General features: G+C 47.2%; 1 protein-coding gene across 2 annotated transcripts; it reads left to right on the top strand.

Moving 5' to 3' along the window:
- The first annotated feature begins 3,628 nt into the window (after positions 1–3,628).
- On the top strand, positions 3,629–25,931 carry LBHD2 (LBH domain containing 2). Of its 2 annotated transcripts, none has more exons than XM_053946494.1 (5): positions 3,629–3,766; positions 13,279–13,381; positions 17,561–17,651; positions 21,399–21,600; positions 22,698–25,931. In XM_053946494.1, the coding sequence occupies exons 3-5, from the start codon at positions 17,562–17,564 to the stop codon at positions 22,772–22,774; spliced, it is 369 nt and encodes a 122-aa protein (XP_053802469.1). In that variant the 5' UTR covers positions 3,629–3,766; positions 13,279–13,381; position 17,561; the 3' UTR covers positions 22,775–25,931. The 2 variants fall into 2 exon arrangements, with proteins under 2 accessions (XP_053802469.1, XP_053802470.1); XM_053946495.1 differs by lacking the exon at positions 3,629–3,766 and adding an exon at positions 3,870–3,959.
- Positions 25,932–26,434: the final 503 nt, after the last annotated feature.

Here is a 26,434-nt window from a genome sequence, read left to right as displayed (position 1 = left end):
TCAGGACTGGAGTAATTGTGTCAGAGCACTCACGTGGTGACACACACAGCGAACAACTTGGTGTGACATCTCTCAATTCACAACAAGAGGTGTGTCCAGCAGGGACAGCAATCACAAAGGGGGGAGAGGTGGGAGAAGAAAGGTCAAATTTCCAACATTAAATTCACAAGGTTAATTATGCCTTAGCATCATGCATATTCATCTGACTCCTTCACTTCAGCTGAGCCAGCTGTTCCTGATTCCGACATTTCCCTACAACAGAGGCAAAAGAAATTGGTTCATTTTAATCTGTGGCAGAAAAGGCTTATGGTAAGAGATGCATATTGTATAGAGGCTGTGTAGATGGGCAGTTGCCTCTGCTCAGCTGATGCACTGGCTTGTCAAGGCATGTGGAAACAGCAGGACACAGACCACAAAGAAGCAAGGTGAGATCTGCATCTCTTGCACAGAGGCAGATGAGGAAAATGGACACACCTGTGTGCAAGTGCTGCTGCAGCCATCCATGGTAATTGCATGTCCAGCCTGTGTGTCTTCAGCCATAGTAACAAGTCAGATTTTGGCTAAGGCTCAAGGCAGGGGCACCTCTTACGCAACAGTGCTAGCACATGGGGGCTGAGCACATGCACAGATCCTTTTTTCATGATCCCAGAGGTGAGTACATGCCATCCTTGGCCTCAGGACGGGCACTTCTCACCAAGTATCTTGGCCATGGGTTTTCATCTGGATTTAGTGTGCAGGATGAGTGTCCTTCCCAGGCCAGTCTTATCTGGATCTGAAAATGCAACCCCCTTCTCTTGGAGCCAGTAATTATTTCCATGAGATTCATTTAACAAAGGCACCTATCCAATACTTGGGTCTCCTGGCATAATTAATAATGGAATTAAATTCAGTCTGTGTAGGTTCCAATCAGTTACACAGGAATAACATTGGTTGACTGGCACTTACCCTGTTCATTGTCAAGAAAGTCTTTGCCACACAGCCTATTTTAGAAACTGCAGTGGGCTTCAGAAACTACCAGTATGGGACTTCCAGGAGCCCACACAGAGGATATCCCACCCATATCCTTTGCTTTCCCAACTGGAGTCTGATCAATTTGCCCATGGAGTAAAGTAAATTTCCCACTTGATACCTCAAGGGTTGGAAATAAAACTCCAAAGTTGTCTTGGAGAGCACCAGACAATGTCAGTTGCTTCTGAATGTTTACTCTAGCTGTCACAGGCACATCTTGAGCCCCACAATACCCTCCATGTCACTGTGGGGACCAACAGAGGACAGAATGTTCCACAGTGCCCTCTGGGCTGGGTGCAGCCTCTAAGGCTTATCTGCCACCGAAGACTAAACAGATCCTGTGGTGGAGACAGAAGCTTGCTCTTCTCTTCGTTGGGGCCACAAAACCAAAATAAATTGTTTCCACAAAGCTGAAAATAGCTTTAAACCGTTGTTTTCCTTGACAGTAGTCACTGTCTCTGCTCTCTACCTTGCCTTTTGCAGCTGGTGGTGAAGCAGCTTGGGAAAATGCACAGGCAGGAACTTGCTCACAGAGACTAAAAGTGAAAGCAGGGGAAAAGTTCCTTGGAGAAATTGCATTCTCCCCACCGACCCCCCTGCAAGATTCTGGTGCCTTTAGATACAGGTGGCAGAAGCAGAAGCAGAAGTTTCTCTGGAGAACAGTGGAACAGCTTGTCCAGCCCCAGGTCTGGATTCTGCCCTGTCCCACCCAGCACCTGCACTGCACAAGGGGTACTTCCCTGATGGCATATCTCTCTGATAGGGTACACATGCACCCTACTATCTCCCTGGGCTGCTGGTGCTAAGGTCACCTCCTACTTAAAGATTTCCTGCAATCCCAATGGTATTGGGGAGTTGGTTTTAGTCTCCACAGGATAAATCTCCCTTTGTAGCTGTTTGTCCTCAGGCAAGAATAACTCGGGAGTCTTGGAACAAAACTGTCAGAAACAACTGGCCAGCCCATTGCCATGTGAGGTTCATTCTCAGAACACTGAGCTATACAGTGAAGCTGCACATTGAGTATATAGGATTAAACCAATAGTTATGTTTTATACACACTTGCAAAAAGTGTGTGTAAAAAGCACAAAGTGCCTAAAAGCTCACTGTTCAAGAGCAGCTCCCAAAGAGAGTGTACAAACTCTCTTTGGGTTGGAATTCATACCCATAACCCCAGTACTGGAAAAATTCCAGTAGGTATACCCCCTGTGTAGAGTGTACATATATCTATATATACATCCTTTAGAAGGAGCTGCTTTTGCTCCCAAATGGGTTTCCTGGGCATGGGCACTGATCCCTCTCATCCACCATCCTGGGTGCATGAGGAGCTGACTGCAGCTGTACCACCACTGTCCCATTGCCCTAATGGAATTGCCTTCCACCACTGCCCACAGAAACAGGCGGTCTCTTCCCTTAAATCAGCAGCAGCTGACATTTTCACCCCCACCAGCCACGCATGAATGACCCTGAAATGCAGGCCAAACTCCTTAGCTCCTGACAACTCAGAACAGAGCTGGAAGAAGGGTTACACACTGCTTCCTCCTCACGTGCAGCTGTGTCTCCCCTGGATGCTCCATGCACCCTGTGCCATCCATGGATGCTGGCATTTGTTTTGCAGGGTCTCCCCTGGTTGACACCCATCTCCTTTTCAGTGCTCCCGCTGCTCCATCGTGCTCTTGTGTGCTTGTGCTGGAAGCACCACTCTTGGGAAAAAGGCACTAAAGGAAAGGCCTGTTCCAGCAGCCATGGTGCATGTCCCTCCTTCGAGCCTGGCATAGAGGGGACCCCAGGGGCTGCACGTCTGCAGGCTGTACCTACAGCTCCCATTGCTGGATGTGCAGAGGGAGGGAGGCAGATCTGCACTCACCTCGCATCCCTCTGCACCCAAGTTTGAGCTGCTTCCCGGGGGCATGCCCAGCAGTGGGGAGGACCGTGCTCCTTTGTACATCCACACTCCTCCACTGCTGCTCCCCAGGCTGCTGCCACCAATGTGATTTCTGCCACTGCGTGTGTTTTTTTTGCCTCCATCACTAGCATCACCAATACATGCATAGCTGCAGATATGTCCTGACAGCCTGTCTGCAGTGAGCCCCTGGCAGGGGGGAGCCCCTTATCATAGCCCGGGCACAGACTGCCTGCCAGCCCCACTCCGCAGCCCCTCGGGACAAGGTGGTGGGATGCAGTGCACCGCAGAGCATGTCCCTGCCACGGGTCGGGGATGCAGATGGGAAACTCACTTCGGTGTGGAGCACCCGCCCCCGCAAAAAGACTCCCTCCCAAAAGAACCCCCAAAAGTTTGTGCTTTCCGCATTCGACGTTTTCTCAGCAAAGACTGCTGCAGGTCGGGCTCGGGATACCCGTCAGCAAAGCAAGGCGGGAGGGAGAACTGCTCCGGGAGAGTGACCCCTCCGGGACCTTCGTCCCGCGCCTGGTGCGCTGTGTGACACCGGCACCGTGCGGGGGTCGGGGCTGGGTGAGGCCGTGCGCTCCCACACGTGCCCGCAGAAAGTGCCCCCTCCCCGCGGGGCGGCCGGGCCGGGCCGGGCCGTGTGTGCGCGCCGCCCCGCCGGCGCTGCCGGGGGAGTGGTTTCCCCGCGCTGGCGGCGGCGGGGCCGGTCTGCGGGCGGGGAGGTGCCGCGTCGGCGGTGCCAGCGCCCGGCCCGGGAGGATGCGGACGCGCTGACGGAGCTGCCGGCTCCCCTCTGCCGCCGTGCATGGGCGGCGGGCGGCTACCGCCTGCCTCGCCTCGCCTGCCGCGCCGGTGAGCCGGGCGGAGGGCGGGGGGGTCTCCGCAGGGCTCGGGGGTTGCGGAGCGGGGGAGAGCTGCCACCTGTGAGTGCCCCGCTCGCAGCCCCGGGGTGGCCGGGAGGAGCTCCCCGGGACCCGGGCAGCGCGCCCGTGGCGGAGCCGGCGACCGGAGCTGGGCGCAGGGGCGGCGATTCGGGTGTGTGCAGGTCCGTGCGGTGTGGATCGGATGTGTGCTGGTCAGTGCTGTGCGGGTCGGGTCGGTGCTGTGCGGGTCGGTGCGGTGCGGATCGGGTCGGTGCCGTGCGGGTCGGGTGTGTGGAGGTCAGTGCCGTGCGGTGCGGGTCGGGTGTGTGCGGGTCAGTGCGGTGCGGGTCAGTGCGGTGCGGGTCGGGTCGGGTGTGTGCGGGTCAGTGCGGTGCGGGTCAGTGCGGTGCGGGTCGGGTCGGGTGTGTGCGGGTCAGTGCAGTGCGGGTCGGGTGTGTGCGGGTCAGTGCAGTGCGGGTCGGGTGTGTGCGGGTCAGTGCGGTGCGGGTCGGGTCGGGTGTGTGCGGGTCAGTGCAGTGCGGGTTAGTGCGGTGCGGGTCAGTGCGGTGCGGGTCGGGTCGGGTGTGTGCGGGTCAGTGCGGTGCGGATCAGTGCGGTGCGGGTCAGTGCGGTGCGGGTCGGGTGTGTGCGGGTCGGGTGCGTGCGGGTCAGTGCGGGGCACGGGAGTCCCCGAGCGCAGTGCCGCGGGTCGGAGCGCTGCGGGGCCGTGCGGGGCGGGTCGGCAGCGGGGAGCGCGGAGCCGGGAGAAGCGCTCCAGTCCCACGGAGGCTGCGGAGTAACGGGGCAAGAGGGATAGGCGCAACGCGCGCCTCTGCCGCGGCTTGTTTCTCCACATGCTTGTTTGTTCGAGTGAAGGGTGTTACGGAGAATTCACTGAGAAAAAGGGATCTCGTTTAAAAAAACACCACCCAACTCGTTCAGCAGCCGAAAGGGCTGTGTGAAGGAATCCTGATGAATGAGTGCAGCGCTGAGAGAGTTGTTGGTTTGTCGGCTGCGATCGCCTCAGCTATTTGTTTATGCCTTTTTTTTTTTTTTTTCCCAAGACAACTTTTGAGGCGAGGAAACGACTAACAAAGCACAAGTTTAAGACGATGCTTTTGCTTGCAACTGAACTGAACTGAACACTGAAATCCTGTGTTTCCCATCAGGTAGCAAATACCACACATACGATTACTTTTAGAGAATGAAAGAACCTACTTTGCTCTGTAAATGAGGACTATGTTTCACTCAGAGCAAGGGGTGACAGTATTTTCCATCTGCCAAATGAACATACCACAGAAATTTTCCTTTCATCTGGGACAGAGCCGTGTTTGTGCATCTCTGAATATGGCTACAGTCGTGGACGGGAGTTGGGTTAGCCTGGATGTAGCATTAACCCTCCAGCCACAATAAGCAATACAGAGAGAGAAATTTATTTCCATTAGTCTTTTCCTGACTGAGATATTTACTGCAGTTGTACAGTCAGTACAGCAGTGAAGCCCTCCTGCCTATGGGTTCACTGAAGCATCCAGGGTTGGTGTTCACACCTGCCCTGTAGACTGCCTGGCTCACAGCACAATGCCTCCTTATGAGTAGCCTGTGAAGGAAGGTGAAGCAGGGAAATTCTGCCTACGCACAACTAGGCTCAAGCCAGTGTTTTCCTTCTCTAGTTCTAATGAGCAACAATTTTTTTGCCCAGAAAAGAATCCAGCTCACAGCTCAGGATTTTGATAATTAATACGCCATTTAAAAAACATGTTTTCAGAGTCAACATTATGATTACAAAGAGAAAACAAGCAAACAGGGAATAACTTGACCCGGTTTTGTTGCTTTCCCATTCTAGCTTGACAATTTGTCAATCAGGTGGAATTTCCTCCTAAGTCTTTGGTACATTGCTTTAACAGAAGAAATAATGTGCAAATATAGTTACTACTTTCCCTCCCTTCTCACAATGATCTCTTTGTATTAAGCAACAGGCTTTTGATAGATCAGGTACCAACCCCAGAGTGTCACAGGCTCTCTCTCATTTCTGAATTTATTGAATCCTGAGTTGCTCTCTCTCTCATTTCTGAAATTATGCCCACGTGTTTGAACCCATTTAACCATTTCTGTTTAGGAGAAGGTGGTCAGAGAAGCCTTGATCTTAATGCCATTCAAGGCAGGAAGAGCTCTGCCAGGACTTCCAGGATACCAGTATCTGCCTCAGCAACAGCCCTACCTTTTGCTTCTTAAACATGCACATTCTTTGGAAAATTCTGTAAAAGAATCAATTTCCTGAATTTTCAGTCTTCAAGGGAAGGCTTTATTGCAAACCCCAGGAAAGCTGCCAACCAATAACATCCAGCTAGAATGAAGTAGACTGATTGATACCAACAGGTCCTTAAAATCTTATCTCAGTCTTTGTCCCTCTTTGATTGCAAGTCCTCAGGGTCTGGGACCACCTTCATGGTTTGGAGAGAGCATGACCAGTTCTCTGCAGAGCAGTTGGCAGTGCTGGAAGAAGCTGTGGTCCAGCAGGATAATCCCCTTCTCTCATCAGCGCGCGTTGACTGATCCCACAGTGTTTTATCCCCTAGTGCCCATGTGCCCATAGGACTAGGAGAAAATAGTCCAAGTCCAGCTCCTCTGTTGAGACCACTGCAGCTTGTGTAAGATGTAACCTGAATTTTCAGCTGAGTTCAGTCTCTGACATGCATACACATAAACTGCTTCTGTGCAAATACTTAGTAGACCTCGAGATTCAGAAGGTGAATGTTAATTGGTTGTCAGGAAGACTTACAGCCTTGTTAATGCCTATCTGCTTTCAGTGTTAACGACTCATTAAAAAAAAGGCACACTGAATTTTTTGTTTTTTAGTGATTTCTTTATTTTTAGCTGTGTGTTGTCCTCACCCTCCATCTCCCCCATTCTTACTGTGGTAGGACATAGTGTTCTCATATCCTCCATCTTGGGCTAGGGCAGCTTCCCATGCTTGGAAATTCAATTGAGGTGACGGAGTTTTAATTTGTGGACAAAACCAGCTGCACTGCTGGTGTTAGGTTGTTATATTGTGACACCTGTGGTTGTGCTATTAATTGCCAAGAAGGAATATTAATAGCCACTTCATTGTCTTTGTTCTCTTAGGAGTCTCTGGTGGGTTTTTGTTTGCTTGTTTTTATAAAATATTACCACTTTTGCTTTGTTTGCCTTGCCAAATTCTCTGCTAAATGCTCAATATTATATCAGGTTGTAACACTGATAGCGCTGTATTCTAATTTTCCCAAAGTTACTAGGAAATAAGTAATTTCTCTTTTAAGTAAACACTTTTCTATCTGACTGCACCTAACCTCTTACCCTACTGTGTTGCCTAGAAATGAGCCCAGTGATAGACTATCCAAAGTATTTTTTCACGGTGCCAAAAAGACATCAAACATTTTGCAACCCATTTCCCATTATATTTCCATCTGAGAATCATGTACTCTGTGTTGATGCTCTAAGATGTTTTTCCCTTGCTTGAATTCAGAACTATTCAAAAATACCTAGGGAATGGTAAAAAGAAGCACAGGAAGCCAATTTTAATCTGTCACTGATTCCCATGGGTGCTGCAAGGTGAGGGACAATTGTGGCGTGAAATATTAGGGATGAGAGAATCATCATCTTCCAGAGCAGATCCCAGAAACAAAACCATTTCCTTCTAAAAGCCTTTAGTAAGGGTTGCTCTGAATTAAAATGAACAATATAGTTATTTGTAAGGTGCTGGCTTCGTAAGGTTATGGGATATTAAAGCTTATGCAAAATCACTCTGCTCAATACAGATGTTTCTGATCCCAAAAGCAAGTTCTCAGATGAGAGTATTTGAACAGCAAGTACCAGAAGAGATACCTCTAAAATGTTTAACAGCTTGTTGAGGCTTATCTCTAGTTTTGATGGGGTGTTTTCCTAATGAGTTCCTCTCACATCAATTTGCTGCCAAATCTGATGTTAAAAAAACAAATCCAAACTTTCTCTTGGCACACAGTTCCATGAGGGCTCTAGGGAGATTTCCATGATATCGAGGTCTACTAGCATTCAGAGGAGCTGGCTTAGTCATTCTTCCCATCTGCTCTACTTCTTCCTCCCTCCACTGCTCTACACATGCTTCCTGGATGTCTGTTCCCCTTCCCTATCTCCAAGCATCCTGTCTGGCTGCCCCCCCACCCCCCTCCTGCCATACCTATCTCTTGTGGCATCTTCCATGAGGAAGCTCAGGTAGTTTAGTGCTGAGATCAAAGAGCTGAAATCAATGAGCTGCTTTAAAGCAGCCAGGAGAAAAGAAAAAGCAAAAGGAAGAATCCACCAAAAGGAAGCACCCATAGCAAGCAGCATAGCAAAAATAATTTGAAAAAACTTAGAGTTGAATCATCCCCAAATCATGAGTTAGCTTTAAAGATTGTGATAGTTAAACACATTTAGTTCTTTTTACTTCTTCTTTGACCATTTATGAATCTAGTTTTTAGCTCCTTTTTGCCAAGAGGGCCAGCAGGAACTTGGGTAGCAACAGCAAACTAGAAGTTGAGGTTTGTATGTAGCCGTGGCGCTCCAGGATCTGGGGATGTCAGAAGAACAGTGGTTCCCCAAAGGCTGATTGTGCAACACCAGGAGTTGAGGAGGCTGAGTTAGAGTCATCTGCCAGCACTGGCCCTTTGCAAGCCTGTGTTTTGTAGTGTTGGGAGTCCACAGATGAGTGTCTGAGAAATTCCTGAGGGTGATACTTCTTACCCCAGTAGTTTCTTTGGAGCAGGAACAGTAAAAACTGCAGCTTGCCACGAAGTTAGCGGCGAGAGGCAGCACGGTCTGGAAATAGCAGCCTCCTACCCCTTTTCTCTCTCCCAAACTACGTGCTGTGTCTCATGCTGAAATGCCTCAGCTCCTCCACTTTGAGAGCCGTTTCATCTCACTGCTTCCTGAGAGAGATCGACATCTTCTGTGGAGCACACGCTGCCGAGGAGAGGAAGGCAGCTTTGGCCTGCGGAGAGCAGAACTCAAGTACTGCGTGGGTGGCCAAAGACAAGAGCTTCTGAAACGAGGGAACAGAACAGATCTCTAATCTCCAGACTCTGACACATATCACACTTTTCTCAGTTGCTTAGGAAAGAGATTTTCATCCAAAAAGAAGTGGGAGGTTTAAATAGGAGTTCATACATTTATCTTCTGTGGTCCATGCAGTGATTTACATTTTGCTAGTCCCATGGAATCCACAACACTTTCATAAAGTGCATTCATTACAAACGTGCAACCAGGGGAAACAAAGACTCTGTCCAGTTCCTACCTGCGGTATCCAAAGGCTGAGCTGAGTTACAGTCAGGGAAACAAGGCTGTGGGGTGTGACTGATGTAAGTGCTTGTTTTGGGTTGTACCAAGAAGCTGAAGTCACTGTCCCACCCTCGGTAGAGTACTGGGCATAGTCCTGCCTGTGGGTGGCCCAGGCCATCAGTGTGGTTCTCAGCTATAGTTCCATCCTCCTAGGACTAACAAAAGACAGATATGGAGGAATTGGATCTACAGAAGCACCTGGCCATGGAAGATGCCAACCAACATTCCTTGCAGGGACATGCACCTTCTTGTACCATGTGAGCAGCCCCTTCATGGCTTCATCCACCACCACAACTGTAGCTCTCTCATAGAGTGCCCACTCCTCCACCTTGGCTGAACTCACAGCCTGGTCTGCTGCAGCAGAGTGGCCTGAATAAGGCACTCTTTCTTCTTCTGTGTGGAAAAACCTCCTCTGACCTGTTTGTTTATTGGGACTTGCTGAGCGGGGTTGCCTGTGACCCATCAAAATTTTCCACTCTGCAAAATGAAAGCAGCAGCCCATTGCTTCTCCCACCTCAAGCCATTCTTATGCATGACCTGTCCCAATTTTCTTTGTAATCAATAGCAGGGGTTTCTTTTTGTAGCACACACAAAAACTCGAGTCCTTGAATGAAGAAAAGTTTGCATTTATCCAGGGGCTGTGGTGGGGTGAGGCAGGAGGTGGGGCTGGATGCCCAAGGCTGAGCTCCCGCTTTGTTTGTGGCGGTGTCTGAATCAGGGGGAACCGCGTGGGTGCTGCGATTGCACCCGGAGCTCCGTCCTGGCAGCACAAGGCTGAGATCCAGAGCCACCTTGGGGGTGTCTATCCAGCACAATTTTAGTACAGGGCTGGAAAAGCCCTTGGGATTGACCCATTGAAATAAGGAGGGGAGGGCTCCTGTTTCTGCCGTGCCAGAAAAATGATTGATTTGCAAGTGTAGCCATGGTTCAAGGCCAATTTCTGCCTCCTATCTACACTTAGTTAGAAGGTGCACCTTCAATGTGGTATTGTTAGGCTGTTATCATAATATTTCCATGGGTGCCCAGTGGGAAATGATTACTTTGGGAAGCCTGGGAAGGGAAGAGGGTGTCCTGCAGTCCCTGCTAATCTAGCAGCAGTCCTGGCATCCTGAGGTCAGGTCTCACTTTGCCACCCAGTTCTCTCCAGCACTGGGGCAGCTCAAGGGAGAAGGGGTGATATTTCCAGAGTAGGTGGAATCTCTAAATAGAGGTGCCCTGATTTTGGAAGTGCTGCTGCCTGTGGGAGAAATGTTTGGGGCTCGGAGCCTCTGAAACATGCTCCTTTACCAAGTGGGCTGCTAGGATTGCAGCCTGTGGCCCAGTTCCTGTTTCTGTTTTGCCCAATAAAGCACACTTGCTTTAAAAACATCTACTTTGCAATTCACAGTGAATTTATCCCAATGAGAGGACTCTGCTGCTGTGCCTGTTGGAGTCCTCTGCCCCCATGGAGAGCAGACTCAGGAGAGACAGCAGGCTGGGCTTCCCTTACACTGCAGCTGACCGGAGCTGCTGCCCAATATCCTGCATCTGCGCTGGCGCCTGTTGCTCTCCTGTGGGTGGTGAGACCACCTCACGGGGACAGGCTGTGTCCTCAGGTTGTAAAAGCTCCAAAAATGTACTTTGTTCCAGATGCTTTCCAAAGTGGGAGAGAAGCCCAGAGAGCACCTTTCAGTGCCTGGGCCTGTCACCCATCCCCTGTGAGCTGAGGGCCCTTGGTCTGGGCAAAGGGGCCACCACTGAAGCATTCCTTGGCCTCACTTGGGAAATCTCAGGACTTCATTGCTTGATGCTATGGCTCCTAAAGAGACAAGACATGACCAGCTCATTGGAGTAACACCTAAATTCATTGCTCTTTGCTGGGAGGTATAACCAGGCTCTGCAAGCCCCGATGAGGTGTGGCCAAGGCAGTGCCACTGGTCTGGGAGACCTGAGGCTTGACTTGGTTCCTGTTAATGACAGTACTGCTGTGTCGGCACTCCTGCAGCCAGAGAAGAAGCAGGTTATCAAGCTGAGGCAAAGGAGGGCAAGTTACTCTGGCAGCAGAAGATGGGTGGGTTGGAATAAGGTGCATTGAGCAAATGGGCTCCAGGCTGGAAAGCAGCAAAGGTGGATAAAAGTAAGGGACAAGAGAAGATAACCAGAGAAGGGCTTTGCTTGGATATTTTCCAGATGGTTTCCATTGCAGTAAAAGCTCTTTGCATGGTCTCAGTAGCTGTGCCTTGTTTCTAAAAGATTAGGCAGTATCACAAAAGGAAGGGGTTTAGTTTATGTTTCCTCTGTTGTCAGCCACAGAAGGTAATCACATCTATTAGGCAGGTAAAGTGCGTATTTTCTCTTCAGAGAGTAAATGCTATCCTGGTAGTTCTGTACACTCGAAACACTGAACTCTACAACAGTCTTGAGTGGGAAGAAGATTTTCTGGTTTTAAATATGGCTGTGATACTGGGAGAAGGGAGATTTTCCATGCTGTGGTCCCGAACTGAATTTTTTTTTATTACAGGTTCCACATAGCTGAGCAGCAGGGGCTGACATCCCCTGTCCAACACTGCACGCACCATAGGATAGAGTTGCCCAAAACACCAGAGAGGGGATTGGGCTTGAGTCAGTTAAATCCAGAAGTCCTTTGCTGAGACTGGAAAGCAATGGATGTGGGTTTAATTAATTAATTGCATGGGTCCTTGTATACCAGTAACCAGTCATCTGAAGATAACTCTGCGTAGAAAGTGGCCTGGCTTGGATTCCAACCAGTGACCATGTGGTGCCTGATTCCTTATCTCTTACACTCTTTTGCCACATTACATTGGCAGTGTAATAATTACTCTGTGTAATAATTGTTCTTATCACATCCAGTCTTTTCTGAAGGAGACATTGAAGGTAGACAAATTCAACCTGAATTTTCATAGGTTTAATAGCAGCAGCTTTGTAATGGGTAGTGGGATAAAAATCTTCTTCCCAGAGCATTGGATAGCATGGTATCAGATTCTCCCTTGTTTTTATAAGAGACAAGCATTGAGTGTAGTCATGAATTTTTAAGGGACAAAACATTAGCCTCCCTGATGTTGGTTTGGTCATTGGTTAGGAAGGAGAATTGCCAGACAAGAATTAAACCTTCTGAATTGAATCCTGGGGATAGAGAAGTGATTTCCTGCTTCCCTAATTTTCAAAAAGCATGGCCTGTGGCACGAGAAGAAACTCCAGAATGCAATACACAATCTTCCCTCTGTCACTGTTTTTGAATAAAATCAGTGTGCAGTTAATCCAGTGTAATAAATCTTGGTAGGAAGGCTTCCAGAGCAGGTAGATTTGTTTAATCATTTGGGCTGGAATCCAAACCACTGGAGGATATAAAATATAAATACTAGTGCCATTCACTTCACTGAAAACACCATTTTCCCATCCAAGGAAATAGCTGTGGCTGGCATGAATATATATTTGGAAAGCTGTAGAGCTAAACAAATTTCTCAGAAAATCATCTCTGGCCTAGATACTGACTATATTTACGCACTGTAACTCCTGAGGCTCATCAGCTAAGGCTTTCTGACAGAGAAGTCATCAGAAATCAGTGATTCACACTTTGAAATGGTGGGATCCTCACCCCTGCTCAGCAGGCTCCCTGTCTTGATACCAGTCAACATATTACCTTCAAATTGGAGTAGATCTTTCAAAAAATCACTTCCCCTGTGACTTCCAAAAGAACTGTGCAGTAATGCAATGTTAACGGATCCTTCTTTGAGCATATGTTGTCTTCTTTGTGTATTGAACAAGAGAACTGTCTCTCACTAAACAAACTGATCCTGCCAAATAAGGGAATACATTTTTTATTTTCCAATTTTCCAACTATCAATACAATTTCTGTATGGGAGGATTTCAGAGTGTCCCAGTTTCAGCAGTTTTTGTGTAACTCACGCTAAGGAATAAGGTTTAGCATCACAAAGAGTCAGATTCTGAGGTTAGCTTTCAGTTAGCTTTAGCTGGCTTTGGTACATTAATTGCCTCAGTAATTCACTAGGTGCTCTATGAAGATCAAATCCCACCTTGCACAGAAAACGATACAGACCTTCACAGTGGGACTTTCTGCAGCAAGCTTTTGGCAGAACTCTTTCACCCCAGTGCCTGCCAGTGTTGTCCCTTTGGTCACAAGCTCTGACTCTGCTGTATTGTCTCTTCCAGGCACTTCTAGGATTTGACTGAGTTTGCACGACACTCCGTCAGCGGCACAGACGCCGGCAGCAAGGACAGTTTTTGGCAGTGACATCCGTTGATGTGATTGAAGGTAACGTGCTCTCTTTTGTCATTGCCCTGCACTTGCTGCTTATCCTCCACAGAGCCTCATGCTCTGGCTGGCATCCCCTTTGCTGCCTGTCCTGGCTGGGGAAGTGAGAGCAGGATCAAGCCTCAGTTCACTGCATGTCTGAGAATCCCCCAGACTGAGCCTTGTTTCAGGTAACAGCTCTTCCTAACCATGGCTCAGCTTGTCCTGTAGAACGTGTTTGTGCCCCTGTCTTAAGGAAATACTTCCTTGCATCACATTGCTTGCCTATTTTCCATAAGTGCTGCACATTTTTGAGTCCTGGAGCTGGTCTGCATTCAGATACTGTTTTTTCCCCATGAATTTCACAGGTCAGTTTTGCCCTCTGTTCAAAACCTAAAATAAAAGTGTATGCATTGTTTCTGAGGCTTTTCCCATGGGAGATGGTTTAGCACTTGTCAGGCTATATATTGCTCTGTATGTTACTGACCTTGTTAGTGCCATCACAAGCAGCAGAAAGTGATCTGTGCTTTTGCTCCATGCCTCTGGAAAAAGATCAGCATAGTGTGGTCCTGGGACTGTAGCACTTTAGCACTACATTTAAGTTAATCTTCTTTAAATGTAGTTTTCTCACAGAAATGCAAGAACAGATTTCACTTCCCCCCCCCTCCCCCACTGGTATATTTGTGCTTAATTAAAACTAGGGGAAGTAATGTATGTCTTAATTCACTGACACAAGAATTTTAAGGTTCAGAGTAGATGACTCATCCACCAGAACAGAATTTATCCTTTGTTTGTAAATGCTATTTATTGCCTTGTTTTGCATCACTATGGCTACTGTATGTCATTGGTGATACCAGCATCTACCTTACATAAAATGAATGCAAGACTGAATTGAAGAGCCGTAGTTCTTAAAAATGTTTGTATCAGCCACTTTTCTGTTGTATGTCAGTCAGTACATCTCACGTAAAAGCAGAGCTAAAAGTGGCTTAATGTTTTCCATCAACACTGGCTGAAAAACAAAAGAATTGTCCTGTGCATAAATCTTATCAGTTTGAAAAGCCCTAAGCAGCACCACCAAGCCTGTTCAGATTATACAGTTTTATAAACAACTCAGTGATGTCCTACAGGTGATTTTGAAGTTTCAGTGAACTGATTTGCAGTGACATTCTCAATTATTTTACATCTAGTTACATTTCCTGTTAAAGACCTAGTTAAGCTTGTCAGAAACATCACTGCTTTCACAGCCCATATAGATTCTTCTGCTTTCCTTCACTGTTTCAAAGTGAAGACTGGGAATAATTAATCTATTCCAGTTAAAGCCTAATTATTTTGCCAATTGCATGGCCCCATGTTCTATTCTGAAACACATCAAGTACAATCACTTCTGCTGTCCTATTCAATCAAAGCCTTAAGTTGCACAGATTTTCTGAAATGGCCTGGGCTTCAACAGCTTGGGAGCTGATTCACTGAGGCATCTGCTGTAACACTGCAGGACTGTCACCATTTTTCTAGCCCAAATCATTTGTCTTTGTCATTTACAAATAATCTGCAGGGTATAATGTGGTCTTAGGGAAGCACGAAGCCCATTATTGCTCAATAATACAATTTTGTGAGGTCTTAACATTTTTGAGCTCATATGACACATTTGACAACGCATGTGTGGATGTATATCTCTAATTTCCCGTGGAATGAGGACAGAGAAATATTTAAACATTTGCAATGTATTGAATGGCTGCTAAAATAAACCAGCCAGCTATGAGTGACTGCAGGAGTCTGCTGCTGGCTAGCAGGGACCAACCCCCAGGACACACAGCAGTGGGGCATGGCTTTTCTGTGGTTACCGAGACTAAGACTTCATAAATACTGACCCCACACAAAGCTTCCAAGATTATTTCCATCTAGACACACACTTTCTCATTTCCTTTTCCCTGCAATCCAGGACAGCTGGGCTTAGGGTGCAGAACCTCAGAAAGGATGCCAAGAGAAAGATGTTCATCTTGGACATGCTCAGAGTGGTGGGCCCAGTGCTCCTCCAGGCTCACAGCTGGGTCTGGCTAACACAGGGTGTGAAAGCCCTGCAAAACAGCTCTTCCCAAAGAGTTGGGCTGGGAGAGCATGGTCCTGCTATTGCCTAGTGTGGTCATTCCCAGAGGGGCAGCAGGAGGGGTGAAAACGTCCCTCTGGGAACAAGGAAGAGACTAGAGCCAGAGGGCAGAAAAAAGGCAGGAATGGAATGAGTCCCAGGGGTGATCAGAGGGAGGAGATATCAGAGGGAGTGCTACTTTCCTTTTGGTCCTAGGGCATACATCTCTGTTCTTTTGAATGCTATCTAAGGTGGCCAGAACAGCTGGCAGAGCAGGGCCCACAGTCAGCACTGCTGGGAGGGGTCTCCCCTTTCCAGGTCGCTGCTCCCTCAGTGCTGTTGTCCATAGGTGCCCAGTGGTATGGCCTGCTGGATGCTGCAGGAATAAAAGCATATGTCCAGAAAACCTATGCATTTTATTGATTGGGTGGCTTGTGCTGTCCCCGGGGAGTGGTACAGGTCCTGGGAGCTCAAAACTGTCTTCCTAACAGGAAGAATCTGTCCCTCTTCTACTGTGCCATGGCTCTGGGAGGATTCAGGCTGTGTAAGCTGCAGGGTGCTCAGATCAGGGGTTTGGTTCAGCCTTTTGCTGGGTTTCAGAGCCTAGTTCTGCTTTCCTGCTCTGTACATGTACCAGGAAGTGTGTGAATTAATTCAGTGTTGGTTGGGTCCCAGGCTGACCCTTCAGGGCTTTTCCCTATGCTGATGCATGTCTTGGGTCCTGGTCCACAGCTGAGCTCAAGTGTCCCATGGTTCTGCCATACTTTTTCTTAAAAGTGATGCAGCAGGAGTGAAAGTCTCTGCACTATCATGCTGCTCCGTGCTACAGCTAATTAAAGTTATTGTGAAGGGTTTCGTAGTAATTGCGGATATTGTAAAATTTAATTCTGTCCAGTAATTGGTAATGTAAGCCTGAAGCAAGTTATCCTTAAGATGTTTTAGTTGGCATTTCTCAGCTGTTACAAAGAAGGCTTTTGTGTGTGCAGCAGGACCAGAATTAATGGCAGCATTTAGTTGTGCCTAAAGGAGTGTTTGCTGTGGCAGGTGGCAGGGCAGCCTGATGGATGATGCCTACATTCTGCATGCTGCAGGAGGCTCCAGCAGCCACTGACTGCACTACCTGATGAATGCCAGCTAAAGAGAGCGAAAGCCCCATGCCAACATCTCTCCAGGGCTGATGAATTAACATTTAAAATGAACATGGCCCCTTCAGCTCAGAGTGGCTCTCTTTGCTCCTACACGCCTAATACGCATTTTGGAGATTTCAGGCATCCTCAGATTTTTTCCATGGAACGCTGTATTTATAAATGGCAAATGTGAGGAAAATCCCAACGCCACGGAGACGTGCAGCTGCCCGGCCACGGGCTGGGCTGAGCTCCGCGGCGCGGGCTGTGCCGGCTCTGTCTCTGCTCTGGGATGTGCCATGCCCCCAGAACTGGGCCAGCTCCGCGGCCAGCGCTGCGGGGCCTGGGGTGCCAAGTGGAACAGGGTGATGCTCAGTGGGCACGTAAGCACCCTAGGTTCCTAAGTCCCTGATTTAAATGAGATGATGCATTTAGAAGTCCCACTCAACACCTCTCCAAACACTCGGGCAAGTAAAGACTGCTGAAAATCTGGTTCTTAGACACCAATACAGCTGGTGTGTCTGGAATTAACAGCTTAAAAAGAAGTGCTGGCTCATGACTAAATGGAAGAGACATCTGGAAGAGCAAATATTGAAGACATTACGAAGAATCAGAATAAGAATTTAATTCAAGGCTGATATTTCTACCAGTAACTTCTTTGGTAAACAGATGCAATTTCTGAGCTCATATAGCAGTAATAAACTGATTGTTGATATCATTGGAGGAGTCCAGTTCCCAACTGATGCCTCTGGGACTCTGTGGGGGTCCTCTCTGCTGTTCCAGGGGCAGCTGGGGTTGATGCCCTGTTCAGCATCACAACATGCAGCAGTAACAGTTAGCTTGGAGGCCAAGGAAATATTTTTTTGACTATTCAGGCAGGACAGTGTAACACAATTATTTTAACCAATATGAAAAGCCAGTGCTTTTTGTTAAATTATCTGTGGGGTCTAAAGCTCAGAGCTGAGGTGTCCCGTTCTCTTTTAATATTCACAGCATGACAGAGGTGATGAACACCCGAGAGCCGGTGATGGAGGAATTCGCGCTCAGCCAGACTCCTGAGGAGGAAGGAGGCCCCTCAAGCCAGGTAACTTCAGCAGAACTGAGAAGTGTCCTGAGTTGTTTGTCAAAAGTGATTTAATGCAGCCAATAACTGTCCTTAGGGTAGGTGTTGAATTGCAGAGCACTGCTGCCAGAAGAACAAGCCTTGAAATATGTGTTTGATCCTACTTAGGTTCTATTATTAAAAGTTAAGAGTTTGGATGAAGTGTTTAGTGGGGTGCCAGGTCTGCAGGGCACAGTGACAGCAATGCCAGATCCTGCAGGGATGCAGGCACAGAGGCTGTTTGTCACCAAGAGTTCAGATCTGAGCAACTACTGTGCAATGGAGGCATCCAGCCAGTACTGTGCCAAGCTTTTATACAGCCAGCCTTGAAATGAACTGAGTTTCTTTAGGGCTCAGAGGGAGCTCCCTTTTTAGATCAGAGACCATTTGAAATGATTGACTAATTCACAGAAATGGCTGTGGCATCATAGCAGCACCACTGGTCAGGGCCATTTGCTGGCAGGTGCAGGAGCATTTTCTGTCCCCAGGCAGTTCCACACACCCCCTCAAACACCCACCCGTGCTGCTCATTGCAGCAGGAGGGATCACGATGTCCTGAGCCCCCCTTGTGGCAGCCCCCACATCACAGTTTGTGCTCTGGCTGTGCTCATGACTCTGTGTCACTACCAGGGACAAATCACATAATGTGTCCTGGTGGACCTGAGCTGCCTCTCAACACAATGTGTAACGTTGGAAGCAGACTCAGAGAACTACTCTAGGAGCAGCCTGTTCAGGTGAAAATCTAGCATTTGGAAGCCAGGGAAGTCAGAACAGAAATTTGCAAATTCCTTTTGGATCACTTGTTTGGGTAGTGAAAGGCTTTGTGCATTTAAAGAGCACACGGGCTTTCCTGTGCCTCAGAGGCTGCACAGGATGGATGCTGTTCACTCAAGGAGCATGTTTTCAATATTTTTCCTCTTCTTCACCAAGTTCCAGGTTTTCAGTGTTGTATTAGTTGTATGCTGCCCAAACTCTGTCCCAGCCCTGACTTCACCTGTGTATGCAGGGCTGTTCTATGGTGTTTCTGATCATATGCCCCACAGTTTTCCCCCAGCTCCTTTACCTTTCCCCTCTAGGAGAAGGTGTTACCATCCACATTTTAGTGATAGCCATCCGAGGCAAAAAAAAAAAATCAAAGACAAATGAGATGTAGCACAAACTCAGTGACTCATTGGGATAAGTTCCTTCCAGCAACTTCCAAGCACTCTGTCCAGGAGACTGGTCCTTCTCTTCCTGCAGTCTCCTGCCCACTCATCACACGCTCCAGCTTCTGCAGAAAAACACAGCAAGGTCCAACAGGCAGCTCTGCTTCCTGCCAGTCCTGACTCATTCCTGGAGGGACATGGTAAATACTGGGCTCTGGTGGAAAAAAAAATAACGTGGTTGATGTGAGAAAAGACCATATGAGAATGACACAAACAAAAATAGTCACAGCTGGGGCCACACAGGTGTCTTTCCTAAATTTTCTTGCAGCTGTAATAATAATTTCTCAGTCCATTTTTAGATCTCCATGTCATTTCCTCAGGCTTCAGAAAGCAGATGAAAAAGCAGAATTTTTGTTGCATTTTGTTGCATTGCCCATCCAGGAATTGCCAGCAGCCTTGGGGATGGGTGGCTGTAATGCAGCCCTCTGCCACCCCAGCAGGCTGCACAATAGCTGGAGAAGAGGTCACTGTCACCTGCCTGTGCAGCCATGGGAGAAAATACAGCAATTTGCCCACAATTTTATGGCTATTTTCTGCCAGCTGAGCCATGAGGCTGAGGGAGCTGTGCTCCACTGTGGGTCTGCAGAGGAGGGAACTGCTACTCAGTGGGAGTGTGGACCTGTCCTGCCCAAGGAGACCTTGTCTCATACTTGGTTTTCAGTCAAGACAGCTGCCATGGAAATGTCTTTCCAAATTATGAACAGCTCAGGAGAAGTCTGTGTAATAGGAAGCTGGGCAGCTCTTTTCTGATAGGCAGCATAAGCAGCATTGTTTGGTCAGGATGAGTTATAAACTGTGGGTGCAGCTCAGGGTGACGTCAGAAGTGTTTGCCTTCAGTGATTCACTCGGTCTAATTGTACTGAAGGCACTTTATTACAAAAGAATTTTTTTCCTAATTGTGTCTCATAACACTAATATGCAACATTTCTCACCTTTGTATAGATTTGCAAGAAGTATTGAATCCCTGTGACACTACCATGGGGGGCAAGGGTGTGAGGATGAGGCTCACTGTCCTTCCCCATTTGCAGAAGTCAGATATGGGCAGCACAGCAATGTTAAAAATGTGCTTGCTGCTTCCTAGATGTACAGCCTTTCCCAAGGTCTTGCCTCTCCATGCCAGCTCTGATGCCAAGTGGGACAACTAAACCCTCTGCTCTTAGGGAGTATAGCTGCTGAGATAGAGGAAGGTTGCAAAAGCCATGGAGCAAACACTTCTAGTGGGTTATGACACCCCCAGACCCCTGTCAATGTCCTGTATTTCTGCCTGTGCTCACAGCAGGAGTTGTGCTGAGACTGGCTCACACAACCAGCAGGGCTTGATTGAGCAGAGACCCTGGTTCAGTGGTGAACATGCTGCAGATGTGTGGGGAGGTTCCCACCAGCCCACAACAAAGCTGTGGCAGTCTCTGAAGTTAAACTGGGATCATTCTTGCTCTCAAGTCCTGGTTCAGTCCCTTCACACATACCTTGATTTTATTGTTAGAAATGAAATGTAAAGAAATGAAATAAAAATAAAACTGGGCTAGTATGGAGAGATTTGTAGCTTATTAGTGCAGGTATATGGAAGATCCAGGAGAAAAGGTTTCAGTGAAGCAACAATAGTGCAATAAGTGAGTTTCTTATGGTAATGTCCTGGAGGAGTGGGAATGATTTTTCCTCCAAAAAAAAAAAAACCCAAAACAATCCACCACAAAAAAAAAAAAAAAAAAAAAAAAAAAAAAAAAAAATTCAAAACAAAGTACCCTGAGAGATTTAAGTGATCCAGCTATGTTGAAAACAGGAAAGCACTTTTATGTGTTACAATATCCTTCACTAAAAAGCCCTAGCTAAGCTTCAAGCTCTAACCACTGTGTAGTGCTTGATCTGCAGCTTCAATGTGACAAATCAAAATAAATAGCTGGCACGGTCCTCTGTGTAAAGATGTTCTCTGGGGCTACCTGTTTTGCATGAACGCATCATAAAATAGTGTTTCACATTGCACAAAATAGCTCTGCACAATGGTGGCTTCTTAATAAACTATCACTGCAAGAAAACGTGAATATCATATCAAAGCAAAAGGACAGCAGCCAGAAGGGCTGCAGCAGCCATTTAGCTTAGCCTTACAGCAATGACTTCGGTGTCCCAAAACCCCACCAGAACTGAAACACGAGTGTTTGGCAGCACAACAGATTTTGTCTCCCAAGTCTCCATTTTCACTGCTCATGTCGGATCACACGAGTTACGGCAATCATCTCCTCAACACACCAGCAAGCAAAGTGGGTTCTTTGCTCAGAAAGGGACAGCAGGTGCAGGGGAGAGTGTGCTGAGACCTACAGCCTCTCTGCACCACGCTTGGCCAGCAAGGAGCTGGATTCAGCTGGCTTTGCAATGCTCCCTGTGCAGGGCTGTTCATCTGCACCAGTTGGAAGAGGACTTTTTAATGGATATATGAGTGCATGTCAAATGTAGAAAGGACATACTCTTCTTGCTCTGAATATACATCCGTGCACAAAGCTTTGATGTAATTCCCCAAATGTCTCCCCAGGCCTTCCCAGACTCACGTGAGAAGTACCCCAAGCTGTCCAAAAGACTGCCTTCGATCGTGGTGGAGCCCACCGAGTCTGGGGAGGTGGAGAGTGGGGAGCTGCGCTGGCCTCCTGAAGACCTCAAATCAGCGGAGGACAAAGGTCTTCATGGTGACCAAAGAGTTTGTGTCCAGCAACAGCAGCAGCAGATGGATCTGGAAGGTCTGAATGAATAATTTTCATCCTAGTTCCCCATAGGAAAATAGCTGTTTCAGACAGTGCTGTCACTGAAATTAACAATGAGACAAACATTTGAAGGTGCCCAGAAAACATCTGCACAGGAGGAGTCCTGTGGTGTGAAAATTTTGTTGTAGCTTTTGAGCAGTGGTATTTTCATCTGCATCAGCCACTCACATGGCCAACAGGCAGCCAGTGCACTGCACGTTAGCAGGTCACTCTGGGGAGCAGTAATCCTGGTCAGCAGCATGTGTCTGTCCCTGTCTCCTAGCCTAGAAGTGAAGTGTTTGACAGCTGCACATTTTCAAAGCATCCTGGTGTCCCAGGAATGTGTCGGTGCAGCAGGAATTCACAAATACATACCCCTGACTAGTAGTGTCACTGAGGGGTAAATACAGGTAAAGTAAGACCTTGTCTAAGTGTAGTTTGCACAGGAAGTGCTCCAGTGAGAAACTGGCCTATTTATTTTCTTTTTTTTTCATCTCAGTGCTGTCCTTTTCTCTTATAGAGTGACCTGGTTTCCATTTCAGTGCACCAGCATTTGCCACCCAAACGCCCAGACACAGCAGCCAGGACAGGGTGCAAGATGCACCTTCCCTTCCCTTCAAAGGGTCGATGACAAAAGGTCTTGAAGTGTAAAATCACCTGCTATTCCAGTTGGCATTTTTGGGTGGTGACAACCACAGGGTTTGATCATTCAAGAGTAAATATGAGGCAAATCTCTTCCCTGACTTCCAGGTTATATATTGTGGTTTCTCTCTTGGTTTTGTACCTTGATTTAGACTTATTATGTCTTCAGGCCTGACAGCTTAAGCAGATTTCTGAGACTGGGTAGCCTTCCCATGACAGTGGTTGTACATAGGGGTCACCTCATCTCACTAATATCTTAGCTGAGGTCTCAGGTTCCCTGTGAAGTCAGACTGTGATCCACTCAGAATTCCTTACTCCAGGTTTAATTACTGGTTTGCAAGCAGAGAAGATTTCTTGTATCAGGTCTGATCACCCTAACAGATTAACTGCCAGGTAGAGCAAAGGCTGCACCTATATGGGGAAATGCGTGCTGATAAGCTGTTTCTTTGCAGATACTTTAGCACACCCAGCTCAAGAAGTGGAAGACAGTACAGATACTCTGGAAAGCAGAACTGAAGAGAATGAGTAGGAACTCCATGGCCTCAGAAGTGAAACGTCATTGTGAATGTTGTTGGAAAGCTAACACACTCTGAAGACATGTCAAAGTAATCTGTATTTAAATCTGCAAGGGTTTTATTTAGTTAGTACCTAGTAAGAAGCATCTGGGCTTTAGAACTGTTCTTCTAACATTTTGATTTTCAGGCTGGGATTCATATTATTTGTTTAATTTCCCCTTGGGAAACAATGGGATGTGTTGGGAAATATAAGGCTGTCAAGGAAAAGATGCTCCTAATTTTAATTAGTGCATTTCTTTGGTTTTATCTTTTTCAAGAAAGGCTGCTTTCAGGTGTCAACATCAGGACAAAGGGGTTGCGTTTCTACAGGAGGGATGTCTTAAATCTAAAAACTTTCTTATTTTAGCCATTTAAAACTAGCACTGTGATATTATGGACAATAGATGTAATATAATGTCACCAGTTGATTTTGTAACTTTTGTATAGAGACGCAAGGGCAAGGTTTGCCTCCAGGCTGCCGCCCTGGGGCAGCCCAGAGCAGTTCTCTCCCTTTGGCTAACCTGTGCATATTCGGACGAACCAGCCTTTCCTTAGCTGCCTTTTCAGAAAGGCTGATGCCTTTTGGAAGCGCTTTCTCGCTGTACCTTAACAAGGCGATGAGCTGGCCGCTGGTGTTTGTGGCGTGAGGCTGTCTGTGGTGGGCTTGGTGGGGTGCATCGTGCTGTTCGTGCGCTCTTCAGGCCAGGTCCAGCCGTGGCGTGGCGTGCACTTCTCGCCCTTAAAGCTGGAGAGATGGCTCCTGCTTCCCCCTGGGCTGGCTTTGTCCCACCTTGTGAACAGAGATTGTTGTGGTGTTACTTCTTTGGTATGTTTGGTGTATAACGTAGGTGCAGGGGCACAGCTGGGGTAGGTGGCCGGAGATCCATAGCACATCCCAAACCTGTGCTCCGTTTGCCTGGCTCCGGGTTTCCCCTGAGCCACCTCCAGTAGGAGGGGCATGGTGGAAGGATAAATACCTGCCACCCTCCTGGCCAAGTTGGCACTGCTGGAGGAACACGTGTGCCAAGGGGTGCCCTCTTCACCTACGGCACGGCCCCCTCAGCTTTACTGGCACCGTCACCTCCTGGAGCCCAGAGCTCATGGTGGGACAAGCTGTCTCTGGACACCTCTGCCCTCCAGTGGATTTTCCTTGAGAATTTGGGGGTCATTTTGACAGGAGTGAATCCCTTCCTGCACAGGGACCTCCCAGAGACTCTGTCCCACTTCCCAGGAGAAGCACCAATCTCAGCTCGGAACACGACCCGTTGGATGGGCTGGTGGGGGTGGATACTGCCTGTACTCAGAGGGCTTTGACTGTCAGTGATGAGTGTCCTGGAAGCTGCAAAGATGGCTTTTCCATCTCTGCAGGGCTGGATGGGGTCTGTACTTCCAATTAATGTTGCATCCAGAAGAAGCTGCTCACTGTAGGTGGAGAGAAATAATAGGATTTCTTCCAGCATTAGCTCCTAAGTTGACTTCCAAGTGCTTTCTTTTCTCCAGTAATAACTTTCGCTAACAACAACTTTTAATGGTGTGATGGTTGATAACATTTACTGGCCAGATTTATTAATAAGTTTTTACCTTCTTAGCAACCAAATTTAATATATTTACTTACAAAGAATTCTGTGCAATGAATGTTTATTACAAAGGAAAGAGACTATTTTACTTCAAAGCAACATTAATTTATGTACAAAACTATAGCTCATTATTTGGGGTGTTTGGGATCTAGGACCCTTTTTATAAGCAGTGTAGTACAGTATAATGTGATACTTAAGTTAAACTTTGCTCTCTCAATCTATATAACAATCTGTTTTGCCTTCTTGATGTAGACTTTCCTGCCTACACTGTTAGAATTACTTTGTTGGGTGAGTGGGATTCTGGTCAGAGCACCGAATTTCACCAGAGTAACTGAAGGTTTCAAGAGCACTTCCTAAATCTGGCTGCTGTCCCTGCCACTCCCTTCACTTGGTGACAGTTTTCTGGTAAAGCCAAAAAAGCCAATAAAGCTGGAGCTACGTGTTGGCACGGGAGCAGTGAGGGGAGGGAGGTCCTCAGCTCGGACCCAGCGTGGCAGGAGGAGAGCTGTGCTGGCAAGGCATCCAGGCTGATGGGAGCTGCTCTTTAAATGCTGCTTTTGCATCGACTGTCAAGAAGTTTTACAAAGCTCTGGGGAGAAAACAACAGCAGTGACGACATATTTTTAGCTGTGTGATTTCCTTCCAATCTGCATCTGCCCAGCTCTGTGAGGAATGACGTTAGATGTATCACTTAATTTGCTTTTTGCTTTATAAAAGGAAAAACAGTTGTTTGAAACACTTCCCCCAATTTTCTGTGCTCTCTATCTGCTTTCAGACGCTCCCTCCCTTCCTGCTCTGGATGGCCCTTATCCTATTTCCACCTGAGGTCAATGGCACTTCCCTAAATATGTTTCCCAAAGAAACAACTAAATTCTACATACACCCTGAAAAAATACCATGCAAGCACTACTACTTTTTTTCATCCTTGTACTTAAAGCTGCAGCTGGTATAGAAATCCCAGATTTCCTTCTTCCAGCCTAATTACTCCTCTCTTTCTTTTCCCCTCTTTTGTGCTGCTCCCCTGAAGTATTTTACCTGAAGCAAATGGTTGCTTCAAACTAAAGTGTTCTCCTAAAGCTGTGTGGCCTCAGTTTAAGAACCGTGCAAAGCCAAACTCCTCCTCCCATTTTTATTTTTCTGACCATGGGCCAGAGGCTCTAAAACAGGAAAGCAAGATAGAGAGAAATTTGTTTTATACAAACAAACCCTATTTATTCAACTTGCAGGTCTATGAATGTCCACTTACTTTGTCTGTGTGCAAGTGTTGTCTCTCTAATAAACTCAATAGTTGTTTTGTATTTTTTTTCTGGATTAAAAGCTTTGTAGAAACTAAAAAGGAAAAAAAAAAGACATTCAGTCATATTTTTCTAGTCTAGCTTGTAGAATATTTAATGTAGTGCAGAAAGGAAGTTTTATGGAGTAAGACATTGTTGAACTTTGCTCTATTTCAGTTCTTTCTAATTTTGTAAAATGCCACCTGTACATAATACTCAACTAATGTGTGTCTGTAGATGTATTACACCATTTAGCCTATTAAATGCCTATACTGAACCGACTGGAAGAAGCAGTGTATCCATAATGTCTTTGTTTTAAACATGGTGGTGCATGTCCTACCACTAATACAGGGAATGAAGCCCACTCTAGGGCTAGCTTTGCTCCAGGAATTGCAAATCTCACCCAGGCCCTCCAAACCACATATTTCTGCACAGGTAAATTCAGATTTACATCAGTGACAGCTGCCATAGCCATCTCTTTTCTTCCACCCCTTCCTTGACCAGGCAGCTCAACACTCCCTCCCTTCTGTTTGAGGATTTGCTCTCTGCCCTGCTCACCCTGCTGGTGCCCTGCCTTCCTGTGCTACCAGCAAGCCCCTTGGCTTCTCTTCATTCACCTTTCTATGCTATGCACATTTTAAATGTTTTCTGGAAAGGCAGTTGTGGAGCCCAGCAGGAACTCACATTACTGGAAACCTACACCCTGTGCAAAGAGAGCAGGGTCATGTAGCAGAGAAGATGAGAGGCAGAGATAGTCTGCCAGTGAACAACCAATTTTTTTCCC

The sequence above is a fragment of the Vidua chalybeata genome, chromosome 6, assembly GCF_026979565.1.
Source record: "Vidua chalybeata isolate OUT-0048 chromosome 6, bVidCha1 merged haplotype, whole genome shotgun sequence".
Taxonomy (NCBI): domain Eukaryota; kingdom Metazoa; phylum Chordata; class Aves; order Passeriformes; family Viduidae; genus Vidua; species Vidua chalybeata.
Note: the sequence above shows the minus strand (reverse complement) of the source record. Positions and strands in the feature narration are given on the sequence as shown.